This window comes from Choloepus didactylus, chromosome 7 (assembly GCF_015220235.1).
Source record: "Choloepus didactylus isolate mChoDid1 chromosome 7, mChoDid1.pri, whole genome shotgun sequence".
NCBI classification, from domain to species: domain Eukaryota; kingdom Metazoa; phylum Chordata; class Mammalia; order Pilosa; family Megalonychidae; genus Choloepus; species Choloepus didactylus.
In genome coordinates, this window is record NC_051313.1 from 145564160 (window position 1) to 145591982 (window position 27823).

The following is a 27823-nucleotide window of genomic DNA, read 5'->3' on the forward strand; positions in this document are numbered from 1 at the left end:
CTGAACTACATTTCTGATTCAGTGATAAACTACCTTGTACTATTTCTATTCTATTTCTCCTGGATAAAGATGCACTTTGTTTATTAATTATTCAATTTGGAAAATATCTTTTATTTTTGGAAATCTTTTAGAAAAACTCAGGACCTCAATAAATGCTACCCATTTTCTATTTTGAATGAGAATATAGCAACTTAAAAATAAAAAGACAAGTTCACACCTTTTTAAACTGAAAAATCGCATGCATTGTTTATATACTTACATCTACATAAACTGTATAACTACTTTCTCTTTCTGGCATTGAAAATAAAGATCATTAAAAACATTTAGGTTAACACCGTTGGACTATAGTAATTGCTTGTCTGATATCTAATATACCCAGTGTTCTATGAATGCTTTTTTTTTTATTTTTTTTTTATTTTTTTATTTTTTATTAAATTCAGTTTTATTGAAATACATTCACACAGCATACAATCATCCATGATATACAATCCACTGTCCACAGTATGATAACATAGTTATGCGTTCATCACCACAGTCTATCTCTGAACATTTTCCTTACATCAGAAAGAACCAGAACAAGAATAAAAAATAAAAGTGAAAAAAACACCCAAATCATCCCCCCATCCCACCCCATTTGTCCTTTAGTTTTTTTTTTGTTTTTTTTTTGTTTTAATTCAGTTTTATTGAAATATATTCACAAACCATACAGTCATCCATGGTATACAATCAACTGTTCACAGTATGATCATATAGTTATGCGTTCATCACCACAATCTATTTCTGAACATTTTCCTTACATCAGAAAGAATCAGAATAAGAATAAAAAATAAAAGTGAAAAGAGAGTACCCAAACCATCCCCCCATCCCACCCTATTTGTCATTTAGTTTTTACTCCCATTTTTCTACTGATTTTTTTTTCAATTTTTTAACTTTGTTTATCAAAAAATTAAAAACAAACAGGCAAACAACCACCAAAAAAACCCCACAACATTTCAAACAAAGCAATGGATTAAGGAAAACAAATAACCTAAAATAACTACTTTGCTTCCAATATGTTCCTACCATACCCCAAGAAAATTAATAAACCATGTCCAAACAGAGGAGTAAGAAAAACAAATAATCTAAAATAACTACATTGCTTCCAACATGTTCCTACCATACCCCAAGAAAATTAACAACCCCTAAGAAAACAAAGGAATAAGAGAAAAAAAAAAACCTAAAATAACTCTATTGCTTCCAACATGACCTTACTATATCCAAGAAAGTTTACAAACCATAATCATTCCTGAGCATTCCCATAACACTGAGATTACCCTCCATAGTTTATCTGTTCTTATTAGATTATCATTCCCCCTCCACTAATTGGTATCTCTAGGTCCTCTACATTCTACAGTATAAAACATTGTACATTTTTCACAGAATTCACATTAGTGGTAACATACAATTTCTCTCTTTTTGTGCCTGGCTTATTTTGCTCAGCATTATGTCTTTTTTTTTTTTTTTTTTTAAATCTTCATTTTATTGAGATATATTCATATACCACGCAGTCATACAAAACAAATCGTACTTTCGATTGTTCACAGTACCATTACATAGTTGTACATTCATCACCCAAATCAATCCCTGACACCTTCATTAGCATACACACAAGAATAACAAGAATAATAATTAGAGTGAAAAAGAGCAATTGAAGTAAAAAAGAACACTGGGTACCTTTGTCTGTTTGTTTCCTTCCCCTATTTTTCTACTCATCCATCCATAAACTAGACAAAGTGGAGTGTGGTCCTTATGGCTTTCCCAATCCCCTTGTCACCCCTCATAAGCTACATTTTTATACAACTGTCTTCGAGATTCATGGGTTCTGGGTTGTAGTTTGATAGTTTCAGGTATCCACCACCAGCTACCCCAATTCTTTAGAACCTAAAAAGGGTTGTCTAAAGTGTGCATAAGAGTGCCCACCAGAGTGACCTCTCGGCTCCTTTTGGATTCTCTCTGCCACTGAAGCTTATTTCATTTCCTTTCACATCCCCCTTTTGGTCAAGAAGATGTTCTCCGTCCCACGATGCCAGGTCTACATTCCTCCCCGGGAGTCATAACTATGAATGCTTTTTAAATGTGTAATCTTACTGCTATTATTGAACTGCAGACTGAGAATAGAAAAATTGGTTTTTCCAGTTCACCAAAATAACACAATTAAAATTCTCATGAATAACGCTATTTGTTAAAAAATTCCATTAGATCGTGCACTCTTTGCTATTCCACTGGATTGTTCAACCCACAGATTTCTGAGCCAAACTCAGGTAAATTTCGGTTCCATTATGTATTAAAAAGTCTTTTAGCGCTTCCAATAGCCTGCTGTTGATAAGTTGGCAGATTCGGTGCACTGCAGCAACCAATGTCCTGCTCCGCCGCTTGCTCTACCTGGACGTCCTAAAGGGCGTCTAGATGCCCCGACTGGAGATTTGCCTTCACCTGTCTTCACCTGTCCCGCATCCCTCCCTAGACCCGCCCCCATTGGTCCCGCCTCCTGCGCTTAGGCGCGCCCTCCGCTCAGCCAATTGCCGGCGACGTTTTCGGGGGCGGGGCTCCCATCTCCGCCAATGCAAGAGATCCTTGTTGTCCGGGCCCCGCCCCTGTCAGACGCTTGTGCCGGAAGATGGCGGCGGCGGCGGAGCTGACGCTGCTGGAGAAGTCGCTGGGTCTGAGTAAAGGAAATAAATACAGCGCCCAGGGCGAGCGCCAGGTGAGGGGCGGAGGCAGCGCGGAAGAGAAAAGGAGGAGGGGAGCGGGGCTCCTGGAGCCCCTGCAGCACCGGGAAGTCGCGGCTCGGGGCGGTGGGGAGGGAGGCGGATCGAGGATGCGGCTCCCCACGTGTCTGCGCCGCCGGTCGTCCGGCGCTCTCTCGGCCTCTTCTGCTGCTCCAGCTTCCTAGGGGGAAACGGGGAAAACTGCTCCTGGCGAGACTCGGCCTGCACTTTCCTCCTGGAAAATTGTCATCATTTCGGTTTTGGGAAAACCACAACAGATGCGGAAGGGCCCCCACTGGGCTCTTAGCTGGACCACCAGCCTGGAGCCCCGCGCTTGGGTCCAAGGACAGTATTTGCTGTAATGATATCCTTCATTCAGTTATGCGATTTCACCGCGAGGGCTGAGTGGGTGTCAAGCAGCTCAGTGCTGAGCGGCGTTTTAGGCAGATACGCCCCCCACCTACCTTCATAGAGTTAGCTATTTAATTTAGCCTGGTAGACAAACATTGTAGTTATTTAAATTATGGTAGTGAAAAGTGCTTCATTGCAGTGTAGATAGATGAGAGAACATGTAATGGGGAATCGGGTAAGGCCTTTGAGGCCTTCTGATACCACGTTCAGTGTGTGGCATGCAGAGCATGGGAGGAAGGTTAAACGGGATGAGATTGGTGAGTTAAAAGCCAGGTCTCAGGGCATTGAAGAACATATGCGTTTTAAAAAGATAGTTTGTTTATGTTTTGTTTGTAAGAGGAGAATGAATGTAGGAAGACAGTTTTTGGTATACACATTTTTTGCTCCTTTGAAATTTTTCTAAATGTTATTTTTTTTGCCGTTTCCCGTCTTTCATTTGGTCCGTGTTAAAATCTTGTCTTCAAAGTGGTAGTATTGTAGCTTTTAGTAATAGGTAAAGGAAAGTCTAGAAGGGTTAAGCGACTTCCTAAGATGACTCACATGCCAGAGTAGGCATTTTCCCGTGTCTGATTTCTTTTTCCCCTGTCCCCATGCTGATTCCATCCCTTCAACCATTATTTGGTAGTTTGGCATACATTTTTTAGGGAACATTTCAAGACATCAGTCATGACCTGAGCATGCTTCTTATCTGCCATGAGAAAGTAATATTGGCAGTTAATTCAAAGCAGAACAGAATGTGTAATGTAATGGAGGGAAAGAAACACCAGGGAGGAATATGCAGGGGAAAGTTGATTTTGACTAAAAGAATGAATTTATAAGCTTTATGGAAAAGATAGTGTTTAAGGGATTAGGCTTTGGAACATATATGAGACCAATACATTTTGAAAGATTGGGAAGTTTCGGGCGAGTAGACCAATGTGACACTGTGCAAGGTTAAGCCAAAATTATAGCTTGAGGCCCAACTGTGAGGACTTTGGAATTCAGAGGCTGGGTTTTTGTTGTTGTTGTTTTAATTTTATTTTAATTAAAACTTCTTTTGGCAGTGAAATTGAAAGTTTCTGTTTATATGTTTGCAGGAAGGGGTCAGGATATGTTTAAGAGTCAGCTGTTTTTTGGAAGACAACTGGCAGCAGTAAGCCAGCAATAAAGTGCTCTCTGCAGCATTATCAATAATAATTAAGAATTGAAAACAGTCCAAAGATCCAACTCTAGGAGAATGGTTCGTTAAATTATGGTATGTCAGCACATTGGATTATTATTTATGTATCCATTAAGGTGATAACTTTGAAAATCATGGAACCCTAAGGTGAATCTGCAAATATCATGGGTCCCATGATTGCAGCCACGTAAGATTTGTGTAGTTTGGGCTGTGTAAAGAAAGAGAAGGGGCTTTCGAGCAAAATAGTGTTTTATTCAAATCCTGCCTCTACCATTACAAGCTGGATGACCTTGGTTCTTCATGTGTAAAATGAGGATGAAATTACATACCTATCTTAGAAGATGTTATAATGAGAAGATGAGAAGAATACTGGGAGTTTTTTGAGTTACCATGGTGGGATTATGGATTATTTATTTTTACAAATAATTCTTTTTAGAGTTAATTGTCTTTCCCTCCACACTCAGCAATTGGGAGTGTCCCCCCCTTTTATTAATATGACACACATTTAGAAACATATACAAACATTTATAGCCAGATGAGTTAGTACAAACCAAACACACTCAAGGAATAGAACATTTCAAGCACCCTGAGAGGATTCCATGTTGTTTTCTTTTAATACATTTTTTACAGGAAGTTACTGATGATCTTAGAAGCAGTGGTTTCATTTGACTTGTGAAGGCAACAGTGAGAATACAAGGAGCTAAACAGTAAGTGGGAAGTAGGTGAGGAGTGGAAAGTGGAAAAAGGTTATCTCCTTTACCTTTCAGGAGGTACAAGATACTGTTTTGTGGTTGAAAAGAGAAGGCATCTTCCCACGCAAATACTCTTTTTTGGGTTGCTTAACTGTTAAATGGATATTGTTTTTTTCCCATTGGATGACACTTTCCATTTTCCTTTAAATTTCTCACAATGCTTTGCGTAGTTGCGCATAAAGAAAATTTAAATTATTAACCGGCAATTTCTTATAAGCAAGTAAATCTTAACCTTTGTATTGCTGTTGTAATAGGGGAATCATAAAAAGCAGAATTATTTTTCAGGTGATTGCTAAAGCCCAGACTTTATTAGCAGTCGCCCCATCTTAGAGTTCCATGGTCTTCAAATTATATTTTGGGAAAGTTTTAAAATATAAACTATTGGCTGACAATGACCATCTCTACATGCCTACAGAATTGATGGATATGCAATCCTTGGCAACAAAGTCAAACATCACAACCCCCACCTAGTACAGGAGATAGCTGATTATATTAGATCACATATCATTAAAACTAGTATAGATTTCATTTGATGGTTCTAACTGTATCACCATGAAGTCAGTATTACTATGACTGTTTCTTCTCTTTATTATAAAAGTCAGGTTTTGTAGGTATCTTTACCTTGCTAAATTAGGATATAGGTAATCTTGATTGAAATTAATGTCGTATTATTAGGATTTTCAATTTATCTTGAACAAAGCTATAAATAACATATTTTTATGGTATATTGTTTATGTAGGAACATTAATTTACTGATTTTTGCAGTTATTACTAGTTCCGTCATCAAGCACCTGTCATCAAATTTTGTGTGACAATGACAGCTATTAGTTTGCCTGACTTACGTTTGTATATAATTTGGTATTCGAAGTCCTACAGTATTTGAAAAAACAGTTGAGGGATATAACCATTACTTAGAATTTATAATCAGTTTGGTGTTTGTTTTTGAAATTTATCTTAACAGCTTTTTTTTTTTCTGTTTAAGATTCCAGTTCTTCAAACAAACAATGGTCCCAGTCTAACAGGATTGACGACTATAGCAGCTTATCTGGTCAAGCAAGCCAACAAAGAGTATTTGCTTGGAAGTACTGCAGAAGAAAAAGCAATAGTGCAACAGTGGTTAGAATACAGGGTAACTCAGGTAGACGGACACTCCAGTAAAGATGATATCCGCACTCTGTTAAAGGTATCATGACTTCTGTTTATTGGCTAAAATGCATGAACTATTAATATTTGGCAGGGATTTCTCAGATTGTATGTATTTGCCTAGGATTTGGTTTGACTTTGAAAATGGTTAGATAACCCTATATGTACTCCACACACCACATTTCCCTTTATCTTGACAAAATCTGTGAACATATTCCCAAACACACTTAATATGAAGTCATTTTATTTGTTAGACATAACAAAAGCATTTAGACACAAGACTTTTTACCACACGAATACTTTGAAAAAGAGACAAAATGTTTTTGCATGTATATGATCTTTATAGCAATTTTTTGTGGTCTCTTCAAAATATACCTGTTTTTTTTCCTTATAACTCATGTTACATTGCTGTTGTCTATTTTCTTTACTCATTGTTAGCTTTATAATTACTTCTTTATAGGGCAGATTGATCTTTGAATCCAAGGTACCTGCCCTGATATAGGTGCTAAGTTTGTGAAAATACATTTGTTCACAGTATAACTAAATTAAAGTGATACAGATTTTTTTAGTAACAAGGAGTCATGCCTTCCTTAAACAAAGAGTCTCATTCCTGAGGTAAGCATAGTTAGCAGAACATATCCTTTCTGAATAGCTTCTTATTTATTCTTTATTTGCGTTCATTCCACATTCTGACTAAGGGCACAGATTCTGGGTCCAGACTGCCTGTTTGTGAATCACTGCTTCACCACTTACTAGACGTTTGACCCCAGGCATGTTTTTGAACCTCTCTATGCCTCAGTTTCCCTATGTTAAAATAAGGATTGTGATAGCATCTACCTCATAGGTAGGAACAAATGTAAAAATTAAATAATTTAATAAAAAGCTTAAAACAGTAAGCACACATAAGTGTTGGCCATTATCACTGTTATCATTAGTGCTTTAGGCATCTCCAACCCTAACCCATTGGCTAGTGGAGACATGTCGTTCGTCACTTGTAAAGCTTGATAAAACCATAGGGGGGATTTGTTGTAATACCAAGGCCAGGCATCCTCCACGCACCTGACCCTCAATAAAAGCTTGTTAATTGATCGCCATTAACAGAGAGAGATGGCACACGCACTTGTGAAAGTGCTCAAAACCACTTTTGTCATTTCTTGTTGTGACATACCGCTGCACATTTCACGTCACGGTGGTGACCTGTACAGCACATTTCAAGTCACTGCCTTCAGTATTCTGCCAAGAAGTAGTGGTTTCCTGTCAAACAGCTCATTATGTTCTACAAAGAAGGAGCAGATTTGGAAAGAAGACATTTTCCTCTTTTGTCTTCTTTTGTGCTAAAGAGTCTTCCTCATCACTGTTGCCCCACCCACAGGCAGCCAGGGTGAGGAAAATCGTTTTGGCAGTGCCCCCTGCCCTCACCCCTGCTGATCTGAGCCTCATGTGATGTTCCTGCCGTCATGTGCTGAAGCCACTTTGGCCGTCACTGCTTGTTCCCTTCTGCCTCAGGGTAGTTTGCCCTCGTCATTACTTCTGCCTGGAACAGACTTCTTTCTCTCTCTCATCCCTCTCTCTTCTGACTTCAGAACTTCCTTCAGATTTCAGCTCAGGTGCCACTTCCTCAGAAAATTCCTTGTCCAATTCCCTCCCAAACCATAAGAAGATTCCAGTTTCTGTACTGTCACAGCACCCTGTACTTTCTTCCGTAACACTCATCGTAATAAGTAATTATTACAGGACCAAGTGATTTCTTTCTTTCCTTTTGTTTTTGGTGTGATGGCTTACTATTTCCCCCACTACACAACCCTGCTTCCCTAAGGGATAAGGTACTTTCTCAAAGTCAAGAGGGAATTCTTGATAGATACCTTGAGGAGAACACTGGTAGAAAGTAAATCTCAGGCCTTGTTTCTTCATCAGTCTATGGTGACCAACTCTCTGTTAATATCCAAACTGATCACTCACAGGGACCCACCCCTTCTCTGCCCCCTGCCATGCTCAAGAGCATTTCTAGAAGGAAGCAGGCCTGCCTGTCCTCCAAGTGAATGTGAGATTTAAGGCAAATAAAAAGTAAAGTAAACTGTCTTCCAGAGGAAAGGATAGTAATCAACTATTTAATTCTCAAAAATAAAACCAGAGTTCGATTTAAATTGGGTTGGTAGGTTCAAAAGTTGTATTTATAGATTTAGTTTTAGAAGCATAGAAGTAATCCCACCGAAATGTTATATCTAGGGTATGTAAATATCTATTTTCTAAAATTGCAATCAGGAGAGTGACCGGTGAGTTTGAAATGTAATGGATGGGGAGAGCAGGGTGCTTGGGTTGTCGTCCTTGCTCTGTTGCAGTTTGCTCGTCATTACCTGCAGCGTATGCCCCTGCAGTGTGCCAGGTGCAATCGGGGCTGGGGACACTGTGGCCCAGTAGACACAGCCCCTGCCCTCACAGAACCCCAACTCAAGGGGGCGTCGGGTGCGTAGATAATGGACCGCAGTGGGATTTGGGGCCATATGAACACAAAGGAGAAAAGGATTGTTTTCTGTTCGGTTTTGTTTTGTTTTTTCACTATTTCAAGTCAGCGGTGTTTTTTTAATATTAAAGGCAGTAAATATTTATTATAGAAATTTAGGAAACACGAATAAGCAAGTGGAAGAAATTTTAAACATCCATAATCCCACCAAGAGAGAACTGTTAATAACACTTGTGTTTAGTCATCAAATATTTCTTGAGCCCCTTTTGTGTTCCTTCCTTGCTTTTTTCTTTGCATGTGTGCGTGCGTGTTATTTCTTTAAATGGGTTATTTTTAAACTGGACACTATAGCCTGTTTCTTTTTCACTGACAATGTACTTTCAACATCTTTTCATGTCTTACATGATTATTTTAGATAACCTATTAGTATACTGTCGTATAGTTGTACCACAATTTAAATTGTCTGTCCTCAGGTAATTATTACCTTGTTTCTAAAGATTTGAACACATTCTCATTTGTTTCTTTAGTCTAAATTCCTAAAGGAAAATTATTAGGCCCAAAGCTATATTTCTTTTTAAGGCTATGTTGCTCATTGGCTCTCCAGAAAAGTATACTATTAGAGTAGAACGGAGTATGAGAGAGTTTTTTCCCACAAACCCCTTGCTAACATGATTATTACACCTTTTCTTCTTCACCACCCCAATTTTGTTACCCAAACTAACAAAAACAGTTTTTCTTTGTTTTGTGCTTTTTCTTTCTCCTTTTCTTAAAAGAGAATTGTGCTAGCATCCCAGAATCCGACCTTAGGCTTCTTCTCTCCCTCCTACCCTCTTTACTATGTCTTAACATTGTGTGGCACTTTTTTATAATGCTTATGAGCCATTTTTGTTCTTTTTTTAAAATTTGTGTATATTTGCCTACTTGGGTATTGGGCTGTATATCTTTTTATTATTTATTTTTTATAACTCTTGCTATTAGGATTTTATGAAAGGGTTTAATTCTTACCAAAGTTTCATTTCAGAGCTAAAACCACGATTCTAAGTTTAAATATCTCGTAATTAAGGTACTAAGTAATTTTAAAAAACAGACATTGCAAAGCACTGTTATTTGTTGGATCTGGATAAAGACTATATGCTTTTTTTATCATACTATTTTTTCAACATGTCTTTATTATTATTATACAATTTAATAAGAACTAATGAGGAGGAAAAAGAAATAGGGCAAACCTCTATGGGGGACAGTATTTAAAAAGGTTTGACAGTGGCATCAGAAAGATGTGTAAATTAAGGAAATGTACATCAGACATTAGTTCTGTTCCGTGAATATTTTGAACATGTGAAGTTCTGTCTTTCAGTGGGAAAAATTTGATTTATGTCACTAATCAGGAAAATTTTGCCTAATTATAGTGACCGAGAGGTCACTCTGGTGGGCACTCTTATGCAAAATTTAGACATCCCTTTTCAGGTTCTAAAGAATTGGGGTAGCTGGTAGTGGATACCTGAAACTATCAAACTACAACCCAGAACCCATGAATCTCGAAGACAATTGTATAAAAATGTAGCTTATGAGGGGTAACAATGGGATTGGGAAAGCCATAAGGACCACACTCCACTTTGTCTAGTTTATGGTTGGATGAGTAGAAAAATAGGGGAAGGAAACAAACAAACAAACAGACAAAGGTACCCAGTGTTCTTTTTTACTTCAATTGCTCTTTTTCACTTTAATTATTATTCTTGTTATTTTTGTGTATGTGCTAATGAAGGTGTCAGGGATTCATTTAGGTGATGAATGTACAAATATGTAATGGTACTGTGAACAATTGAATGTACGATTTGTTTTGTATGACTGCATGGTATGTGAATATATCACAATAAAATGAAGATAAAAAAAACAAGTAATGCTAAATCAAATAAAAAAGTTTAGAGAAGATATTGCAAAAGAGATAGAGGCTGTAAAGGAATCACTGGGCATATATACGGCAGAAATCAAAAGTTCAAAAAAACAACTAGTAGAATCTATGGAAATGAAGGGCGCAACACAGGAGATGAAAGACACAATGGAAACATACAACAGCAGATCTCAAGAGGCAGAAGAAAACACTCAAGAACTAGAGAACAAAACACCTGAAAGCCTACACGCAAAGGAGCAGATGGAGAAAAGAATGAAAAAATATGAGCGTCTCTGGGAACTCAAGGATGAAACAAAGTACAATAATGTACGTATCATTGGTGTCCCAGAAGGAGAAGAGAAGGGAAAGGGGGCAGAAGCAATAATAGAGGAAAAAATTAATGAAAATTTCCCATGTCTTATGAAAGACATAAAAGTACAGATCCAAGAAGCGCAGCGTACTCCAAACAGAAGAGATATGAATAGGCCTACGCCAAGACACTTAATAATCAGATTATCAAATGTCAAAGACAAAGAGAGAATCCTGAAAGCAGCAAGAGAAAAGCGATCCATTACATACAAAGGAAGCTTAATAAGGCTATGTGCGGATCTCTCAGCAGAAACCATGGTGGCAAGAAGGAAGTGGTGTGACATATTTAAGATACTGAAAGAGAAAAACCGCCAACCAAGAATCCTATATCCAGCAAAGCTGTCTTTCAAATATGAAGGAGAGCTCAAAATATTTTCTGACAAACAGACAATGAGAAACTTTGTGAACAAGACACCTGCCCTACAGGAAATACTAAAGGGAGCACTACAGGGTGATAGAAGACAGGAGTGCGTGGTTTGGAACACAATTTTGGGAGATGGTAGCACAACAATGTAAGTACACTGAACAAAGGTAACTATGAATATGGTTGAGAGAGGAAGGTGGGGAGCATGTGAGACACCACAAGAAAGGAGGAAAGATAAAGACTGGGACTGTGTAACTTGGTGAAATCTAGAGTGTTCAACAATTGTGTTAAAATGTACAAATATGTTCTTTTACGAGGGAGAACAAGCAAATGTCAACCTTGCAAGGTGTTAAAAATGGGGAGGCATTGGGGGAGGGATGCAATCAGCATAAACTAGAGACGGTAACTAATAGAATCATTGTATTATGCTTCCTTTAATGTAACAAAGGTGATATACCAAGGTAAATGCAAATAAGAGGGGGGGATAGGGGAGGCATGTTAGACACTTGACATTGGTGGTATTGTCTGATTCTTTATTCTACTTTGATTTAAGGTTATTTTTCCTTTTGCTGCTTCCTAGCTGTTATTTTTTTTTTTCCTCTTTCTTTTGCCTTTCTACCTTCTTTGACTCTCCCTCCTGCCTTGTGGAAGAAATGTAGATGCCCTTATATAGATAGTGGTGAAGGTGGTGAACACATAAGTGTATGACCATGCAGAGAACCATCGATTATTTACTTGGGATGGAATGTATGGTGAGTGAACAAAAGCATATTAAAAAAAAAAATGGGTTGATGACAAAACCTCGAGGGCAATATACTGAGTGAAATAAGCCAGACACATAAGGACAATTATTGCAGGGTCTCACTGATAGGAGTTAATTATAATATGTAAACTCATAGACATGAAATATAAGGTACCAAGATATAGGACGAGGCTTAAGAATGGGGAGTGGTTGCTTAGTATGAGCAGAATGTTCAATTAGGATGAACTTAAATGTTTGGAAGTGAACAGCAAGATGTGAGAATAACTAACAGTGCCGAATGGTGTGTGAATGAGGTGGAAAGGGGAAGCTCAGAGTCATATATGTTACCAGAAGGCAAGTTGGAGGTCAAAAGATGGGAATGTATAAAACTGAATCCTGTGGTGGGCAATGTCCATGATCAACTGTACAAATACTATTAATCGCTTCCATGAACCAGAACAAATGTATGACAATACAATTAGAAGTTAATAATAGAGGGGCATATAGGGAAGAACTATATACCTATTACAAACTATATACTACAGTTAGTAGCATTTCAACATTTTTTCATAAACAGTAACAAATGTACTATGTCAATACTATGAGTCAACAGTTGAGGGGGGTTGGTTAGGGATAGGGGAGGATTAGAGTTTCCTTTTCTTTTTTTCTTTTTTCATCTTTCACTTTATTTCTTGTCTGGAGTAATGAAAAGTTTCTAAAAATTGAACAAAAATTAAGTGTGGTGATGGATGCACAGCTGTATGAGGGTACCCAGGGGCAAGTGATTGTACACTTTGGATCTTTGGATAATTGTATGGTATCTGAACAATCTCAATAAAAATGAAAAAAAAAAAACCTACATTGGGGGGGTTTCCTTAAGAGACTTAATAACTAAAACATTGATATACTTTCTGTTTTTAAAATATACGTGTTGTACAAAGCAGTGATAAATTATTGTTCCAGATCTTTTAAAATTACTTCCTAAAATTAAATGAAGATAGATTTGTTTGTATTTCTTATACTTAATCGAAGTTGATTCCTTTAAAGATGTTTGGCGAGAAACCACCTCCATTCAACAGATAACCATAGAATTTAAGTGGTCACCTCTGAAACACCACTATATTCTACCCTCCCACCCAGAGTCTATTTTGATTCTTCCACGAACTGGCCTTCGTTTTTGTCCACATTCCTTCATGTCCTCGTCCGTCCGACCCTAGTAGTCCCATATTCATATACTCTTTTGAAAATCAATGTCTTTAAGTGAAAACATGGACAAATTTGAAGTGATTGAATTCAGTTCAGTTCAGCAAACATTTCCGGAATACTGAACCACTATGTGCCAGGCACTTTGGGATATTATTTGAAAATCAAAACAAAATGCCCATTCTACAGTTTAAGGAATTCTTCCTGAATACATCCTGTTGCCCACAGGGCAATGTTTTATACTAACCTCTAGAGGAGACTCTGAGAATATCTAACCTGTTTATGAAACCTCTCTCAAGGTTTTCGAATCTTTTGCCTCATTTTATTTGAATGTGAAATTAAGTGTAATTTAATGTAAATTCCTGTTCTGTTCAATTACATGTTAATTTGAGAGAGGCCAAAAGTATTCATATACTATTTCTATCTAATTTTTTTTCTCACAAGAAGCTAATTAAGATTTTCATGTTGGTTTTTCAGGTATTCTAATAGATTAGGACCATTTAAGATTTTTATTTTAATTTTTTAACATGCATATTAAATTTTTTTTTCCTTCAGAGTAGCCTGCTGTATACTTAGGAAGTTGAGTGCTTCCTAATATTTTTAAAAAATGGTTTAAAATGAATTCTTTTTTTTTTTTATGTACTTAAATTAACGTATGCAGGCATTGTCTAGAGAACAAATGATCGAGAATTTTTATAGCTGTAAATGGTGTTTAAAACTATGCAGTCTTTGAAATTATTATGGTTAGTGCTTTTACATCTAACCGTGGGTACTGGTTTGTTAAAGAACATAGGACACAGATAAGTGTATGGCAAAGTCAAACTAAATCTAACAGCAAACATCTGCAGAGATTACAACATTCACTGATGGGGTATCTGTCACACCATCTGTCTGTGGGCGAGAAAGCCTGCAGGATGACTATAAGGTTGCTTGGAAAATCCCCAGATTATTTTTAATGACAGTCTTTTTAAAATCACAGCTTACATAATTTGGGTGGGAATAGGGAGGAATGTTTTCTTGCTTCTTTAAAATAAAATAAGACTTAATATTTACCCTGTTTAAAAAATGGGGTGATTGGCATATGGTTTGTGATTTTGAATGAATCTGTACCTATTAATGCCAAAGATTAAATGTCAATGATTTGTTTTCTAATAAACTTCTAAATGTTTTAAATCATATGAATGTGGTAGTAAACTTTACCATTATTGTTTTTAAATTAATATTTTATTAATTTTGTTTTTTCTAGGATCTTAATTCATACCTTGAAGATAAAGTCTATCTTACAGGTTATAACTTTACCTTGGCAGATATCCTACTATACTATGGACTTCATCGCTTTATAGTGAGTATTTGAACAACTATTTTCTTTTTTCTCGTAATATTCAGAATGACTTTTTTTTTGTATTTGGGATTTATATAGTATTTGAAATTGGAATTTAAATCAGATTTGCATTTTCAACTTATAAAATAAAAATGAAAGGAATTATTTTTACATGAGGTACCTCATTCAAAACTTCCTTCCATATGGCCGTTTAACATAGCAGTTCCCTGTTCCTTGATTTGTGTAATTCTCGACCTTTGCTTCCACACTTCTTGAACAGCTATTTCTCTAGCTACTGTTCTCTGCTCCACCTCTACATCTTCATTCCAGTACCACACCTTCCAGACAGCCTCTATCCTAGCTCTTTCATTCTTATACTCCCTGTTCTGGTTTCCTAAAGCTGCCAAAATGCAAAATACCAGAAATGGATTGGTTTTTACAATGAGGGTTTATTAGTTCACAAATTTACAGTACTAAGATCATGAAAAGTGTCTAAACTAAGGCAAGAGGATACCTTCACTGAAGAAAGGCCAGTGGTGTTCGGAACACCTCTGTCAGCTGCAAAGGCGTGTGGCTGGCATCTGCTGGTTCTTTGCTCCCAAGTTGTGTTGCTTTCATTTTGTGGTTCCAGTGGCTTATTCCTTAAGCATCTGTGGGTTCTTAGCTTCTCTGGGACAGACTCTGGATTTCATCTCTAAGCTTCTCTCCTGGTTCTGGTTTCAATGGCTGTCTCCAAAATGTCTCTGGGCATTTTCTCTCTAAGCTTCTCTGAGCTTTCTTCAAAATGTCTCTGCCTTTTATCCCCTCATAGAGGGCACCAGTAGACTAATTAAGACCTACCTTGAATTGGGTAGGTCACATCTCCATGGAAACAAACTAATCAAAAGGCCCCACAAGATTGGATTAAAAGAACATGGCTTTTCAGGGGGATATAATAGATCCAAACCAGCACACTCCCTAAACCCATTATTACCTGAAGAAATTTGATTCTTCCTTTTCTTCCGAACGTATGCACTTTCTTTCCCATCCAGCCTAGACTTCTTTTTGCATAACTTTAACTCCATCCTCTTAATAGCATCATCAGTTGTTTTGCTCCGCTATACAATCACCACCCTTTCCTTATAAATCCCCAGCTCTTCTTTAGTCCAGGTAAAGCCCTCATTTCTATATCCACACTGTGCTTTGTTAGAGAAAGCACACTGATGCTGCTATAAATTTATAGTACCCAATTTCAGCTGAGCTCTCATGCTCATCAGCTCTTTGATTCTTCTCAGGGACACTTCCAGACTTTTACCACTTACCTCAAGCCCCCGCCCTCTTTATTCATCTTGATTCATTATTAAATTGCCTTCCTCCCTAATTCAGCCAGAAAATGGAGGCTCTTACATTGAATCCCCTGATTTTCCAGAATGCCTACTTCTACGTTCTCATCCATCCCATCTCCTTTCTTTGGTCTCAGAAAGGATTGTCTTGCTTTTATCCTTGACTAATGCATTCATCTGGCCTCTTACCTCGGCTCCACTTCCACTTCCTTCCCCCATTATGGCTGTTTTCCAAAATTACATTTCATTTCTTGTATCTTCAATTTCCCCTTTTATCTATTTAGTCAATCCTTTATTTTAAATTCTGTCCCATCTTATGTGAACTTAGGAACACTTCAGTGCCACTCACTATGTTCTAGGCACTGTTCTATGTGCTTTATAAATGCTAACTCATTTAATCCTGATAGCAGCTTTATGAGGTAGGTACTACTATTATCCCCATTTTGCAGATGAGATCACTGAGTCAAAGAAGTGTCTTCTTTAAGATCAGCCAAGTAGTAAGTGGCAGAATCAGGTCTGGAAACCAGGCAGTCAGTCTGACTCCAGAGTGTTTACTTCTTAATAGCTGTCTCTCCATCTAAAAACTCCCTGACTTCTCATCACCCTAACACCCATTTCCTTCTCTTGTGGGAAAAAGAGCCCACATGTTTTTCTGTATCTGCAGCTTTTGCGTCTGATCAAGCTGGCCCTGTCATTCCCACCTCCTCTCATGTAGCTAGGTCTCTTCCTTTTCATCCTGGCTGATGTTGCTTTAGTTCCAGGAGTCATTATCTTTTGTCGGGGCTATTGAAATAACCTCCTGCCACCAGGCTCATCTCTTATAATCTGTCTTTTTTATTGCCACTGGAGTGATCTTTCTATGTGGTAACAGGTCCTTTGCTTTCTCGAAGTAATTAAGGAGGCCCTCATTCCCTACAGAATAACATTTTATAGCATGTGAGGCCCTTTGTCATCTGACCCCCCACCTCCCTTGCTGGCCTCGTTTGTATCATTCTCCTGTAGACACCTCTATTTCAGCATAATAGCCTCCCTGGAGCCTCTTAACCCCTGTGCTGTTTCTGCTGACTATCCTGGCATCGCTCTTTTGCTCCCTGGGCCCAGCACTCATCTTCCTCCCAAATTCATTTACATTTCACCAAATGTCAGTCAGGGCCAGCACGGTTCCTTTATTGGAGCCCCATCCAACTTCCTAAAGTATGTTGAGAGGCTCCTTCTTCTCTTTCTGTCTGTGCCTCAAAGATAACCACCATTATAGCATGTTTCACTTTGTACTGTAATTCCTCTTTGCAAATGTCTTCCTCTTTTAAACTGAACCGCTTGAGCCAGAGATTGTAGCAGTTCATATTTTTAACACCACTGTCTGATGATCCCTGGCACACATATATAGTTAGCCCTCCATAAACATTGAATAAATTCTTTAACATATTTCTTTATAATTTCCAGAGAACTTTTATATGTATTTTCTCATTGTACCTCATAACCATGAAGGAGGAATAACTAGCATTATCTTTCTTTAACAGAGAATTAAACTAATACTGAGTAATATAGTGATTTATGCAAAGACATGGAGCTCTGTTATTAGAAGGACCAAGCAAGCTAGGTCCTCAGACTCAAGTGGCATAATATATGGAAAGCCCTTTGTAAGCTGTAAAATATCACAATCATGTACGATACAGTTGTATCCCCACTATTGAGCCCCACTCAAGCTATAACTCCTCAATTTGGATTTACCTGACTTCAGTAAGAATTATTCCTCAAAGATACTTAAGTGATTGTGTTAAGTTCCACAGCATTATTACTGCAGTGGTCTAGTGGGAACCTTAATGCAGGATAATATTCTTTCTGTTACTGTAATTTTAAAAATATTTTTTGAGAGCCTACTATATGTGCTCACTTATACTATACTAGGGAGATACAAAAGAAGTGTAAGATTCAAACCCTACTGTCTCAGTTTCCCAGCTGCTATGGCAAATATCACACAATGGGTTGGTGAAACAATGGAATTTACTGACTCGTGGTTTCAGAAGCTCGGAGGCTTGCTTCTGCCCAGGGTCGGTAGCCTTCTGGTTGGCTGGCAATCCTGGGGTTCCTTGGCTTTCCTGTCACATGGCAGTATCCTTTCTCTTCTTCGTTCTGTCAACTGCCCGCTTCTGCTTCTCCACGTGGCTTTCTCTTCATAAAGACTCCAGTATTTGGATTAGGGTCCATCCTCATTTAATGGGGCCACGCCTTAACTGAAAATAGCATTTTCAAAAGGTCCTGTCTGCAATGGGTTCACATCCACAGGAGTGGATAAGATTAAGAACATGTTTGTTTATTTGTTTTTCTGGGATACATAACAATCTGCCTATCTATTATCAAGGAACTATTGATCCGCATTGAAGAAATAAGACTAATGAAAACAATTAGTGAATAAGAGAAAATCCTGTCCAGTGCTAGTTTAGAGTCAGAATATCAAGTTATCAATTCAGGAACCAGGTAGAGAAAAGTAAGATGCAGAATCATGAAAATGCCAGAATGGTATCTGCAAAATTTGGATGACCATGGCCATCTGAGGGAATTTTCCTTATTTTAGAAAGCTTGATAAGTTTGAAATATTGCTTATAGGTAAGATAGCCATAGGACTTGTTGTCCAAAACATTTTTGACAGTAAAAGGATGTCCTCTAATAATTATGCTGGGACAACTGGAGTGAAATGGGATGAACAGTCCCCATATTTATAGGGAATATGATTTAATTTCAAATATTGAATGAGCTTGAGGAGGATCATGTATTTATCTTTGAACCCTCCCAGTTCTTAGCACAGTGTCTTGTGCATCTAAATGTTTAGTGAGATTAACAGTATTTAACAATCTATACCCATTTATATTTCCTATTTTGGGTTTGTATCTTTATATTAGAAGTGTAATCTTTAGTTATAAACTTCAATGTAATTAATTCTACAATAATTTTATTTAAATTTGAAGAAAGTTTCAGTGTAGCTGAAATATTTTGATCATACTGCCCTCTTTTTATTCTGTTCTAGGTTTGTTATATTTTTGTAACTTTTTGCATTTAGAATTAAATGTGGCACAGCGTTCCTCATTTAAAAAAAAAAAAAAAAAAAGCCTCCAAGGTAAAAGGGGTTTGCAGTTAATGTATTTAAGCATCTTTCTCCTGGGGGCAAGCCTACAGTCTTTCAACCTGGGGGACTCCACTTGATTTGAGTGAGACTGTGCTGCTACCAGCATGGTTACCTTACAGAGGGTACAAGAACAGCTCACCTCTAAAAACAACAGCTGTTGACATTTTTAAAACACATTTAAATGTAGCATGTATTTTGGCGTTACTTTTTTTTTTTTTTTTTTAAGCTTAATATTGGAAGAAATGCCAGTGGGCTAGTGAATGAAAGTTAGAATTATCACAGGATCTGGCTTTTTGTAGCATCAAGCTGTCATTAAGAAGGAGAAAATTGCTCACAACTAATTAACAAAAAGATAATGAAGTATAACCCTTGCAAACCAAGTGTGTATTTATCCATTTTTTTCCCTTCTGGTGTGTGCAGATCATGTAGTAGGGAAAGGAAATATTCTGAGAAGGAGGGAGCTTTGTGTGAAATTTCTTTGCTGACAGAGGGAACAAGGTCATAATTCCATAATGCAAGATATTCATAGCACCAGCTGCAAAGTTATTTAATCATACGGGTCTGGGTGCCCTAGAGGGCATTTGGTTGTCAGGCAGATCTGAAGTGTTTCATTCAATTTTACATGATAAAATGAAGGTGACATTAGCAATATTTAACAATTTGTACTTATTTACATGTTTCCTATTTTGGAATGTATATCCTCTTTGTATGTCTTGGCTAGGATATTATGATTAAAGATATTGTCCTTACCTTTTTCAAAACAAAATTGAGTGCAGTTATATGTAAATCACTCTGCTGACCATCTCTTTGGAGTCACACCTCCCTAAGTAAAACATCCCTCGCATCCCACTCCAAGTGAAGAAGTGCACAGAAGAAGCAAACACCCTGCCAGGGAGGACACCTCTCACACAAAAACCTACACAGGGACAGAATCACACTGTGGCATTAAGTCACATCCCTGTTAAGTTAGGTATAAATATACTCAGATGAGAAAAAAAGTCCAAATTACTAGCTCTTAAATAGAGGCAGGGTAGATGTGAAGTTCTAGGTTGGCTACCTGCAGATTTCTTTAGACAGTTTCTTGGTGCTTTATTTACTTCAACAGAATATTTATTTATGCACTCATGCATTCCTTCCTTCATTTACTCATTCACATTATTTATTAGTACTTCATAAGAAATCAGCACAGTGTACAGAAACAGCAGTCAAGGAACCTTCTAGTCATCAAAGAGTTCCCCTGTATTTTGTTTCAATGTGAGCCCAATTTTAATTGTGGCTGAGTTTCTCTGATTATAAAATCTGGTCTATCTTAATTCCCTTTGAGGAACAGTACGTTGTGCTTCCTTTGTTAAACTGCCAGTTAGTGTGGCTGTTTATTATAAAACCAATGACTCTTTGCTTTCTTAAAGTGATTTCACTAGTAGATAAGTGATCCCTGGGAACAGACTGTTACTCAAGGTTATCAGAATCCTTTGTAATGTTATGTGCTACTTGGCTATAAGATTGTTATCCACTGAAAGACATTTGTTTTGATGTTTGGAGCGCAAATGGAGCTATGTTGTTTTTTTAGAAGGAAAAGAAAAGTGAAAGAAATCGCTGTGAAACAATCCAGGAACACTGGCCATAAGAATGTCCACAAGGCAGCATTGTGTCAGTTGGAGAGGCAGCAAACCCGGTTTTCACCCTGGTCTGGAATGGGTCACTTAACGTTTTTCTCACATGCCTTCATGGAAAATTAATGACTAAGAATATTATCTGTTTGGCTGTAAAGTTGAAACTAATTATAGAGTGCCAATATAAATAAAAAGAAATGATTGGGATTAAGAGCCAGGCATCAGCATAGACATAGTGGCATGTAGACCAGAAAGAGGCAGGAAACAGTCAGTAGAACAATTGCATTGTGTTTCCTGCTGTAAGAAAGAAAGAAAGAAAAACTTCAGGCAACTAGAAAGGCAGTAACGGAAAACCAACGTTATAAGTGAAATCGCCCAGGGGGGTTCCCATCAAAAAACTTCTAAAACCCCATAAATTTGATAAGGGAAAAAAATCTGTTATTTTTATTTATTTATTTATTTATTTGCCAGAGATTAAGCTTTGTATATAGAATGTCTACCAAAAAAGTTGTAGAAGTACAAATGGAGGTCAACCGTAATTTTCTGAGAGTCAAGTTCCAAAGTTTAAACTGTAAAGGGAGTTCGAGTGGTAACCTGACCCTTCTGGAAAACCCAATGTATAGCTGGCAAAATTTTCTGAGGAAAAATGAACAAATTTACATTCTCTAAAATGGATCACCTAAAAAAAAAATCATCTAGTTCATATTTGTTGGAATAAATTAGGAAATGTTAGAAGAAGCTTTAGGAACTCTTGGCATAAAAATCATTTTGTGTTATGGTTCTTTCATAATCTTTACACAAAAGACTCTAAATGTGAAGAGTTTAATTTGGAGATTATCAATTTTGCTGTTATTTGTATTTTGTTACCAATTTTCTTGACTAATGTAGGTTTTTTTTGTTTTGTTTTTTTTAAATCTTCACACCATGGACTAACTGTATTTTAGGTTATAGTAACACCTTTTTTGTTAACAAGATCCAAACTGATACCCTCTTAAACAAGAGGAATATACTTTTATAATTTCTTGTAGCAGCTTGTGTGTAGGACTTAAGTTGTATCATAAAATCTGAAACTTTAATTTTTACATAACAGAAGCAGTGAGGTTCTCGCCACTAAAGATTTAAGGAAGCATTTGAGATAAACGGAGATGCCAAAGATTGTGGTAAAAGATCAGATACTAATACAATAGTATCCTGATGTGATAAGGGCAAAAAGGAGGGCAGGATGATCTATATCAATTAATTTTCCTTTTTAGATTGCCTTATAGTTAACATACAATGGAATATAAATTTAAACATTTGTTGAAAAAATGCTGTGTGCCTACTTATAGATGTTATTGTTGTTATTATTTTGTATTCTGTAATAATTATTGCATCCTAGAGTGATTTGTCTCTCAGTTTTGTTGATGTGGTCACTTGGCAGAATATTTGCCTGTGCAAGCATGTTTCATTCTGAAAAGCTACAGGGCTTCCATCTCTTTAAAAGTGTTCCCTAGCAAGGAGACCACGAATGGGTTTGAGCCCATGTGGGATAACGAGGTGTTTTGTTTTTTTGTTGTTGTTGTTGTTTTCTCTGTTAATGCATTCCATCAGTTTCATGGACACTTGTAGTATCTGTTAAATGAAAGTTGTATTAACAATGAGAGATGGAACCACACAGCTTATACATGGGTCATGGCTGCGAGTTTTACTGCCCTACCTGCCTGCTTTCTCTTTTTTCAGTAATCTTAATGGTTTCAAGTTAAGATTCATCTTAAGGAAAAAAAAAAGCCTTAGAGTCACCTAGCTTGTAATTTAAGCCCAGCGAACAGACAGGCATCCACAGTTTTTATTGCATCTTTCTCTAACCAAATCTCTGGGCATTCTTGTGATTTGATAGTAAATTATGTTAACTGCTATATCTACTAAAGATAGAGTTCAGCTTTATTTTTATGTGATTACTCAGCTTCCTTCATCTGAGCCCTGGGCTGTTGGAAATAGCCCTTCCTTCTTGCATTGAGCAATAGTCACTTGAAATTACACGGGTCATTGTCTTTTCGAGTGAGACTTTTCCCCAGAGTTGAGTAGAAAGGCAATTGTAGAAATTAGAAAGGCACTCCTACTACTTTCTAGTGGAAAGTAGTATAAATATATATAGTGTCTGTCCTCATCCCTTCTTCCCTCGCTCTCTCTGTATTTGTATATATAATTTTTTTTGGTTGTACATAGTATTCTCTTGTTAAGTATATTAAACTCAAATCTTTCTATTTTTTAGGATTGTGAAAATGTATTGGGGAAAGAATCATAACTTAGTCTTTTGGAAGCTGTTGTCTTCCTTTTTCCTTCCTTCTTTTCCAATAAAGTAGATAAACTCTTTGGGCCTCCGCATCCTGGCTTAATGTAAATTTTGCTGCTATTGAAAACTTAAGATTGCCCTAGAAAACACATCTGGTTTTAAGCTGAACATAAAAGCATTAAACAAACATGGCACTCTTTCACATGGCCAAAAGTTTTACTTCTATCTGAATATGTTGGCTTTTAAGAAGGCTTTTTTTTTTTTCCTTCCAATTTCTATTGCCTACTCCAGTGATATTAATAGTTGTGCTTATGTAATGTCTGTGTTGTGTGTGTGTTTTTAATCTCTACTTAGGTTGACCTGACAGTTCAAGAAAAGGAGAAATATCTTAACGTGTCTCGCTGGTTTTGTCACATTCAGCATTATCCAGGCATCAGGCAACATCTGTCTAGGGTTGTCTTCATCAAGAACAGACTATATACCAATTCCCATTAGAAGCTATCTATGCTGTACAGAAGAATGATTATAAGTGTTTTAAATGGAAACTGTGCTGTGGACCACAAGATTAATGTAAATTGATGAGCAGTCATTCTTTATTTGTTGAAGTAGAGGCTATAGCTTTTAAAGTGTAAACTTGTGCCTGAATGTTTTCTTTGTTTTTTTTAGTTGAAATTTTGCAATTTTTTATGTAAATATTCAACTGTCGAAGAAACATGAGTTGAGATCAAATTGTAAGTTACCTTGTTTTACAGATGGAGTTTATTTTAATAAAAGTTGCAAATTACTGGCTTAATCTTAAAGAAAAAACTAGACACTCCTTTCAGTGGTTGCCATATTTGGCTATTTATTGACCTATTTCATATTTTAAAATTCATTTTCCCCCATGGATATTTGCCCTAGTTTGTTTATTAAGAGGTGTAATAAATTGTGCCAAGGATATGGGAAGGAAAGAGATGAATTTGTTTTCAGATATTTATGTGAGCTAGTAAATGTAGTTGAAAAAAAAATCTTTTTTGTTTCCTTCTTTCCTGTAGTCAGTATTCATTGGGGTGAAACCAACTACTGAACTGCCCTAGGGGAAACTGGAATAAGATACATTCCCTTGAATTAATGGTTCTTTTTTGGTTATTGGGCTTAATGGAATATGCAGTGGCTAAGAAGAATTGGGAAATTCCAGCTGTCTCACTAACTTTGGACTTTAATAATTATTAGATTTTCCTAAAACGAAAGCCATATCTCATAGAAGGGCTGCAGCTGAAACACTATGTGGAGAACAAAGAGATGCTTTTTAGCAGATCCATGCTTTTTATAACTCATTGGCTAAATAAATAATTATTGAAAGCTAATAAGTTTATCTTTCCGAACAATAAGAAAAGTAGAGACTTTGAGTGCTTTACTGTTTAATGCTATTTCATGTTTCAGTGCTCATGGTGAATCTAATTTGTACACAATTCAAAGTTCAAGTAGGAAGACCAGGGACCTGGGAAATCTATAGCCCTTTGGTTGAATCCTGTTTTTCTCACTTACTAGTTATATGACCTTATAACTAACATGTCTGTTAACCTTATTTTCTTCCTCTGTAAAAATTTTTCAAAATATAAACTGTAAGTTATGAGGATTAGAGGAGATAATAAATGTGATAAAGCCTAACATAGCCCTTGGCTATCAGTAAAGGTTAGTATCCTTTCTCTTCTCCAGGCAAATCAGGGTTTTTGTTTGCTTGTTTGCTTATAAGGAAATGAGGGTTGTAAGAGCACACACACCTTTTGCCCTAAGTGTTACTGCATCAAGAGATTTAATGGTCCAAGTGTGTGAGTCTATTGTAATGGATCAGTACAGTTTTTACAGGATTTCACAATTCATCGCCCTTGGGAACATTTTGATTTTGTAAATGGCCTTTAAATTAGAAGCTGTAAACTTGTATTTGCATGTTCACAGATTAGAGGGCTCAAGTTTATCTTGGGAGTTACTATCTATGCCAGAGAGGCAGCCCCAGTCTGTGTACCCTTTGTGCAAACCACTGTCCCAGCTGGGTTTGCCGTAAGCATTTCACATTCTGCAAAATGACCCCTTCCCCTAAGCTTCTCTCTTCTTGTCCTGGGCAACAGGAGGGGTTGAGCAGGAAAAGCTACAGAGCCTTCGCATCCCCAAGGATTTCATTCTTTCTCTTTGGTTTATGTCAGCTGTAATGAAGGGTAGGGGGACAAAGAGGGCAGGCACCTCTTTACCTCTTTGCGGAATGTTCTCTCCTCCCACTTCTACCTTGTGAGTCTTAACCCTTTGACACCTGCTAGTGTTGAAGTGCACAACATTAATTCAACAGCTGTTACCAAGTACTATTATGTGCCAGGGCTGCCCACCCTCACTTAGATCTTGAATGGTGCGGGAATGGTAGAAAGATAAAGACCTGGCTGTTAAACCAAGAATTAGATAATGTCCTCCAGATCCAGATGGAAACAATTCCTTCCCCCGTAAAAATGCAGTTATATATTGTGAGTCATTTCTGTCCATTACTTCTTCACCCTAAAATGCCCTTAAGTCCATTTGGGGCTAACCAAGAAAAATGTCAGTGTGAATTAGGATTAGATGTTGTCGTATATTACAGAAAAACCAAATAATGTTAAGTGGACTGCTTTTCTCTCATGTAAAAGAAGTTGGGAGATAGATGGTCCACGGCAAGTATGATAGCCCCACAGCATCATGCGGGGCCAGGCTCCCATCTTTCTGCTTCTCCACATTGAACAAGCACTTCCATCCTTGAGTCCAACTCATGGTCCAAGATGGCTATTGGAGCTGCAGACACCAAGATTCGAAGAAGGAGAAAGAGAGGAAGGCAGAGAGGCTCCTCCTTCTACTGAGTCAGGCCACTTGAAGGACCTTTTTGTGGAAGCCCAATTCAGCAACATCTATTTATATTTCTTTGGCCACCCTAGGCACTTGTAATAACAACAACAATAGCTAACATTTTTGAGCATTTAGTATGTATCCAGCACCATTCTGAGTGCTTTAAGTGAATGCTCTCCTTAACCCCTTTTTTGCAGACAAGGTGACTGAGGCACAGAGAGGTTAAGGAACCGGCTCAAGATCACACAACCAGCCATCAAGGAACTAGGATTCAAACCCAAGTGTCTGGCACAAACTTAACCTGTAAATCACTTTACAAGTTCACCAGGGAAGTTCCGTTCAATCACCTTGTGAAATCAGTTTTTACTGATCTTAGAAAAAAGCTGCTGTAGGCATTGGTTAAAACAAATGTGTACATAACTTCAGGAATAAGTGGAGGTGGTTGTACATTTCAGTGGATATACTAAAACTATTGACTTGGACACTGAGTGAATTTTGTGGTATGTGAATTATATCTCAATAAAGCAATTTTTTTTTTTTAAAAAGTGGAGTCATACATATCAACCTTACAGTACTTATAAGATGTTGGTTAAGTCACTGCACATACAATTCCTCATATGAAATAGGAATAAAGGATAAAGATTACTGCATCATTGTTTAGTTTGCAATGAGATAATGTACAAAAATCACCTAGCATGGTGTCTGACAGAAAGTGATCAGTAAAGACTTCTGCAAACTGCTGTTGAAGACTGTAAGGCCATAACCCACAATTTTGTTAAGTCAGATTCTTAAGGCCTTTCCCACCTGCTGTCCCTGACATGTGAATCTATCTAAGGTAACACAGCTGGTGGCAGAGTCATTTCATGATTTCGGCAAAATATGTGTTAATCCTAGTACCAATTTAAAAATCTCTGGTCCTCATGTGTTTCAAGCTATTGGAGAAAAGGAGCCATACTATTTTTCTTAATGCCTTTTTTTTTTTCTTAAAAGATCACTGAGGCTTTATCTTTGTGCATGCTGATCCCTCTGAAACTGAGTGTCCCCTTCTGTTCTGGTTTGCTAATGCTGTCCTTATGCAAAATACCAAAAATGGATTGGCTTTTATAAAGGGGGTTTGTTTGGTTGCAGAGTTACAGCCTGAAGGCCATAAAGTGTACAAAGTAAGGCATCAACAATCAGGTACCTTCACTGGGCAATGGCCAGTGGCATCCAGAAAACCTCTGTTGGCTGGCATCTGCTCCAGAGTTCTAGTTTTAAAATGGCTTTCTCCCAGGACGTTCCTCTCTAGGCTGCAGCTCCTCTTCAAAATGCCACTCTCAGTTGCTCTGAGGTCCTTCTGTCTGTGAAATCCTTTATAAGACTCCAGTGATCCAGTTAACACCCACCTGAATGGGTTGGGTAACACCTCCATGGAAATTATCCAATCAAACGTTTCACTCACAGTTGATTGAGTCATATCTTCATGGAAACAATCAAAGAATTCCGATCTAATCAACACTAATACGTCTGCCCCCACAAGATTGCGTCAAATAACATGGTGTTTTGGGGGACATAATACATCCAAACTGGCACATCTTCCAACCATTTTCTTCTGTAATTCCCAGAAGCCAGCATCGCTGACTGTTCATGTCCCAAATATTTAGCACAGATCTTCCAACTCCGAAGTCATGAAATCCCCATACAGTGTCTAGTACCAGACACTGCTAGATCTTGAGGATTGCACAATTAAATCCCTGCTCTCATAGAAAGTACGATCCAATGGTCTGAACAAATTTGTAAACCACGCTTGTAAAGAGTTCTTTGGAAGGCTGCCAGCCACTCAGCATTTAAAAATAAAAATAAACAGTTAACAGTTATTGCATGCCAACTGTGTTCCAGGTTCGGTACTGGACACTTCACAACATTAACATACTCATGACTATTTAAGAGCTAGGGAGGGGGCAAAGACCAGCCCACATGCTACCCAATACCTCAATTAGACCGTGGTTGGAATGCATGGGGGTTTCGGAGTTGGACAACATAGTCTGTTGCAGTTGTTGCTCACTGGGGTTGATTTGACTGTCCTGACCAGCTAGCCACATGTCTTTT

The 27823-nt window shown here is 37.5% G+C and overlaps 1 protein-coding gene across 6 annotated transcripts; it reads left to right on the top strand.

The window, feature by feature from the left end:
* The first annotated feature begins 2645 nt into the window (after positions 1 to 2645).
* On the top strand, positions 2646 to 26278 carry EEF1E1 (eukaryotic translation elongation factor 1 epsilon 1). Of its 6 annotated transcripts, XM_037844295.1 has the most exons (5): positions 2646 to 2743; positions 6052 to 6252; positions 14486 to 14581; positions 23558 to 23622; positions 25933 to 26278. In XM_037844295.1, the coding sequence occupies exons 1-4, from the start codon at positions 2657 to 2659 to the stop codon at positions 23606 to 23608; spliced, it is 435 nt and encodes a 144-aa protein (XP_037700223.1). In that variant the 5' UTR covers positions 2646 to 2656; the 3' UTR covers positions 23609 to 23622; positions 25933 to 26278. The 6 variants fall into 6 exon arrangements, with proteins under 6 accessions (XP_037700223.1, XP_037700222.1, XP_037700224.1 ...); XM_037844294.1 differs by having other exon boundaries at positions 23558 to 26278; XM_037844296.1 differs by lacking the exon at positions 23558 to 23622.
* Positions 26279 to 27823: the final 1545 nt, after the last annotated feature.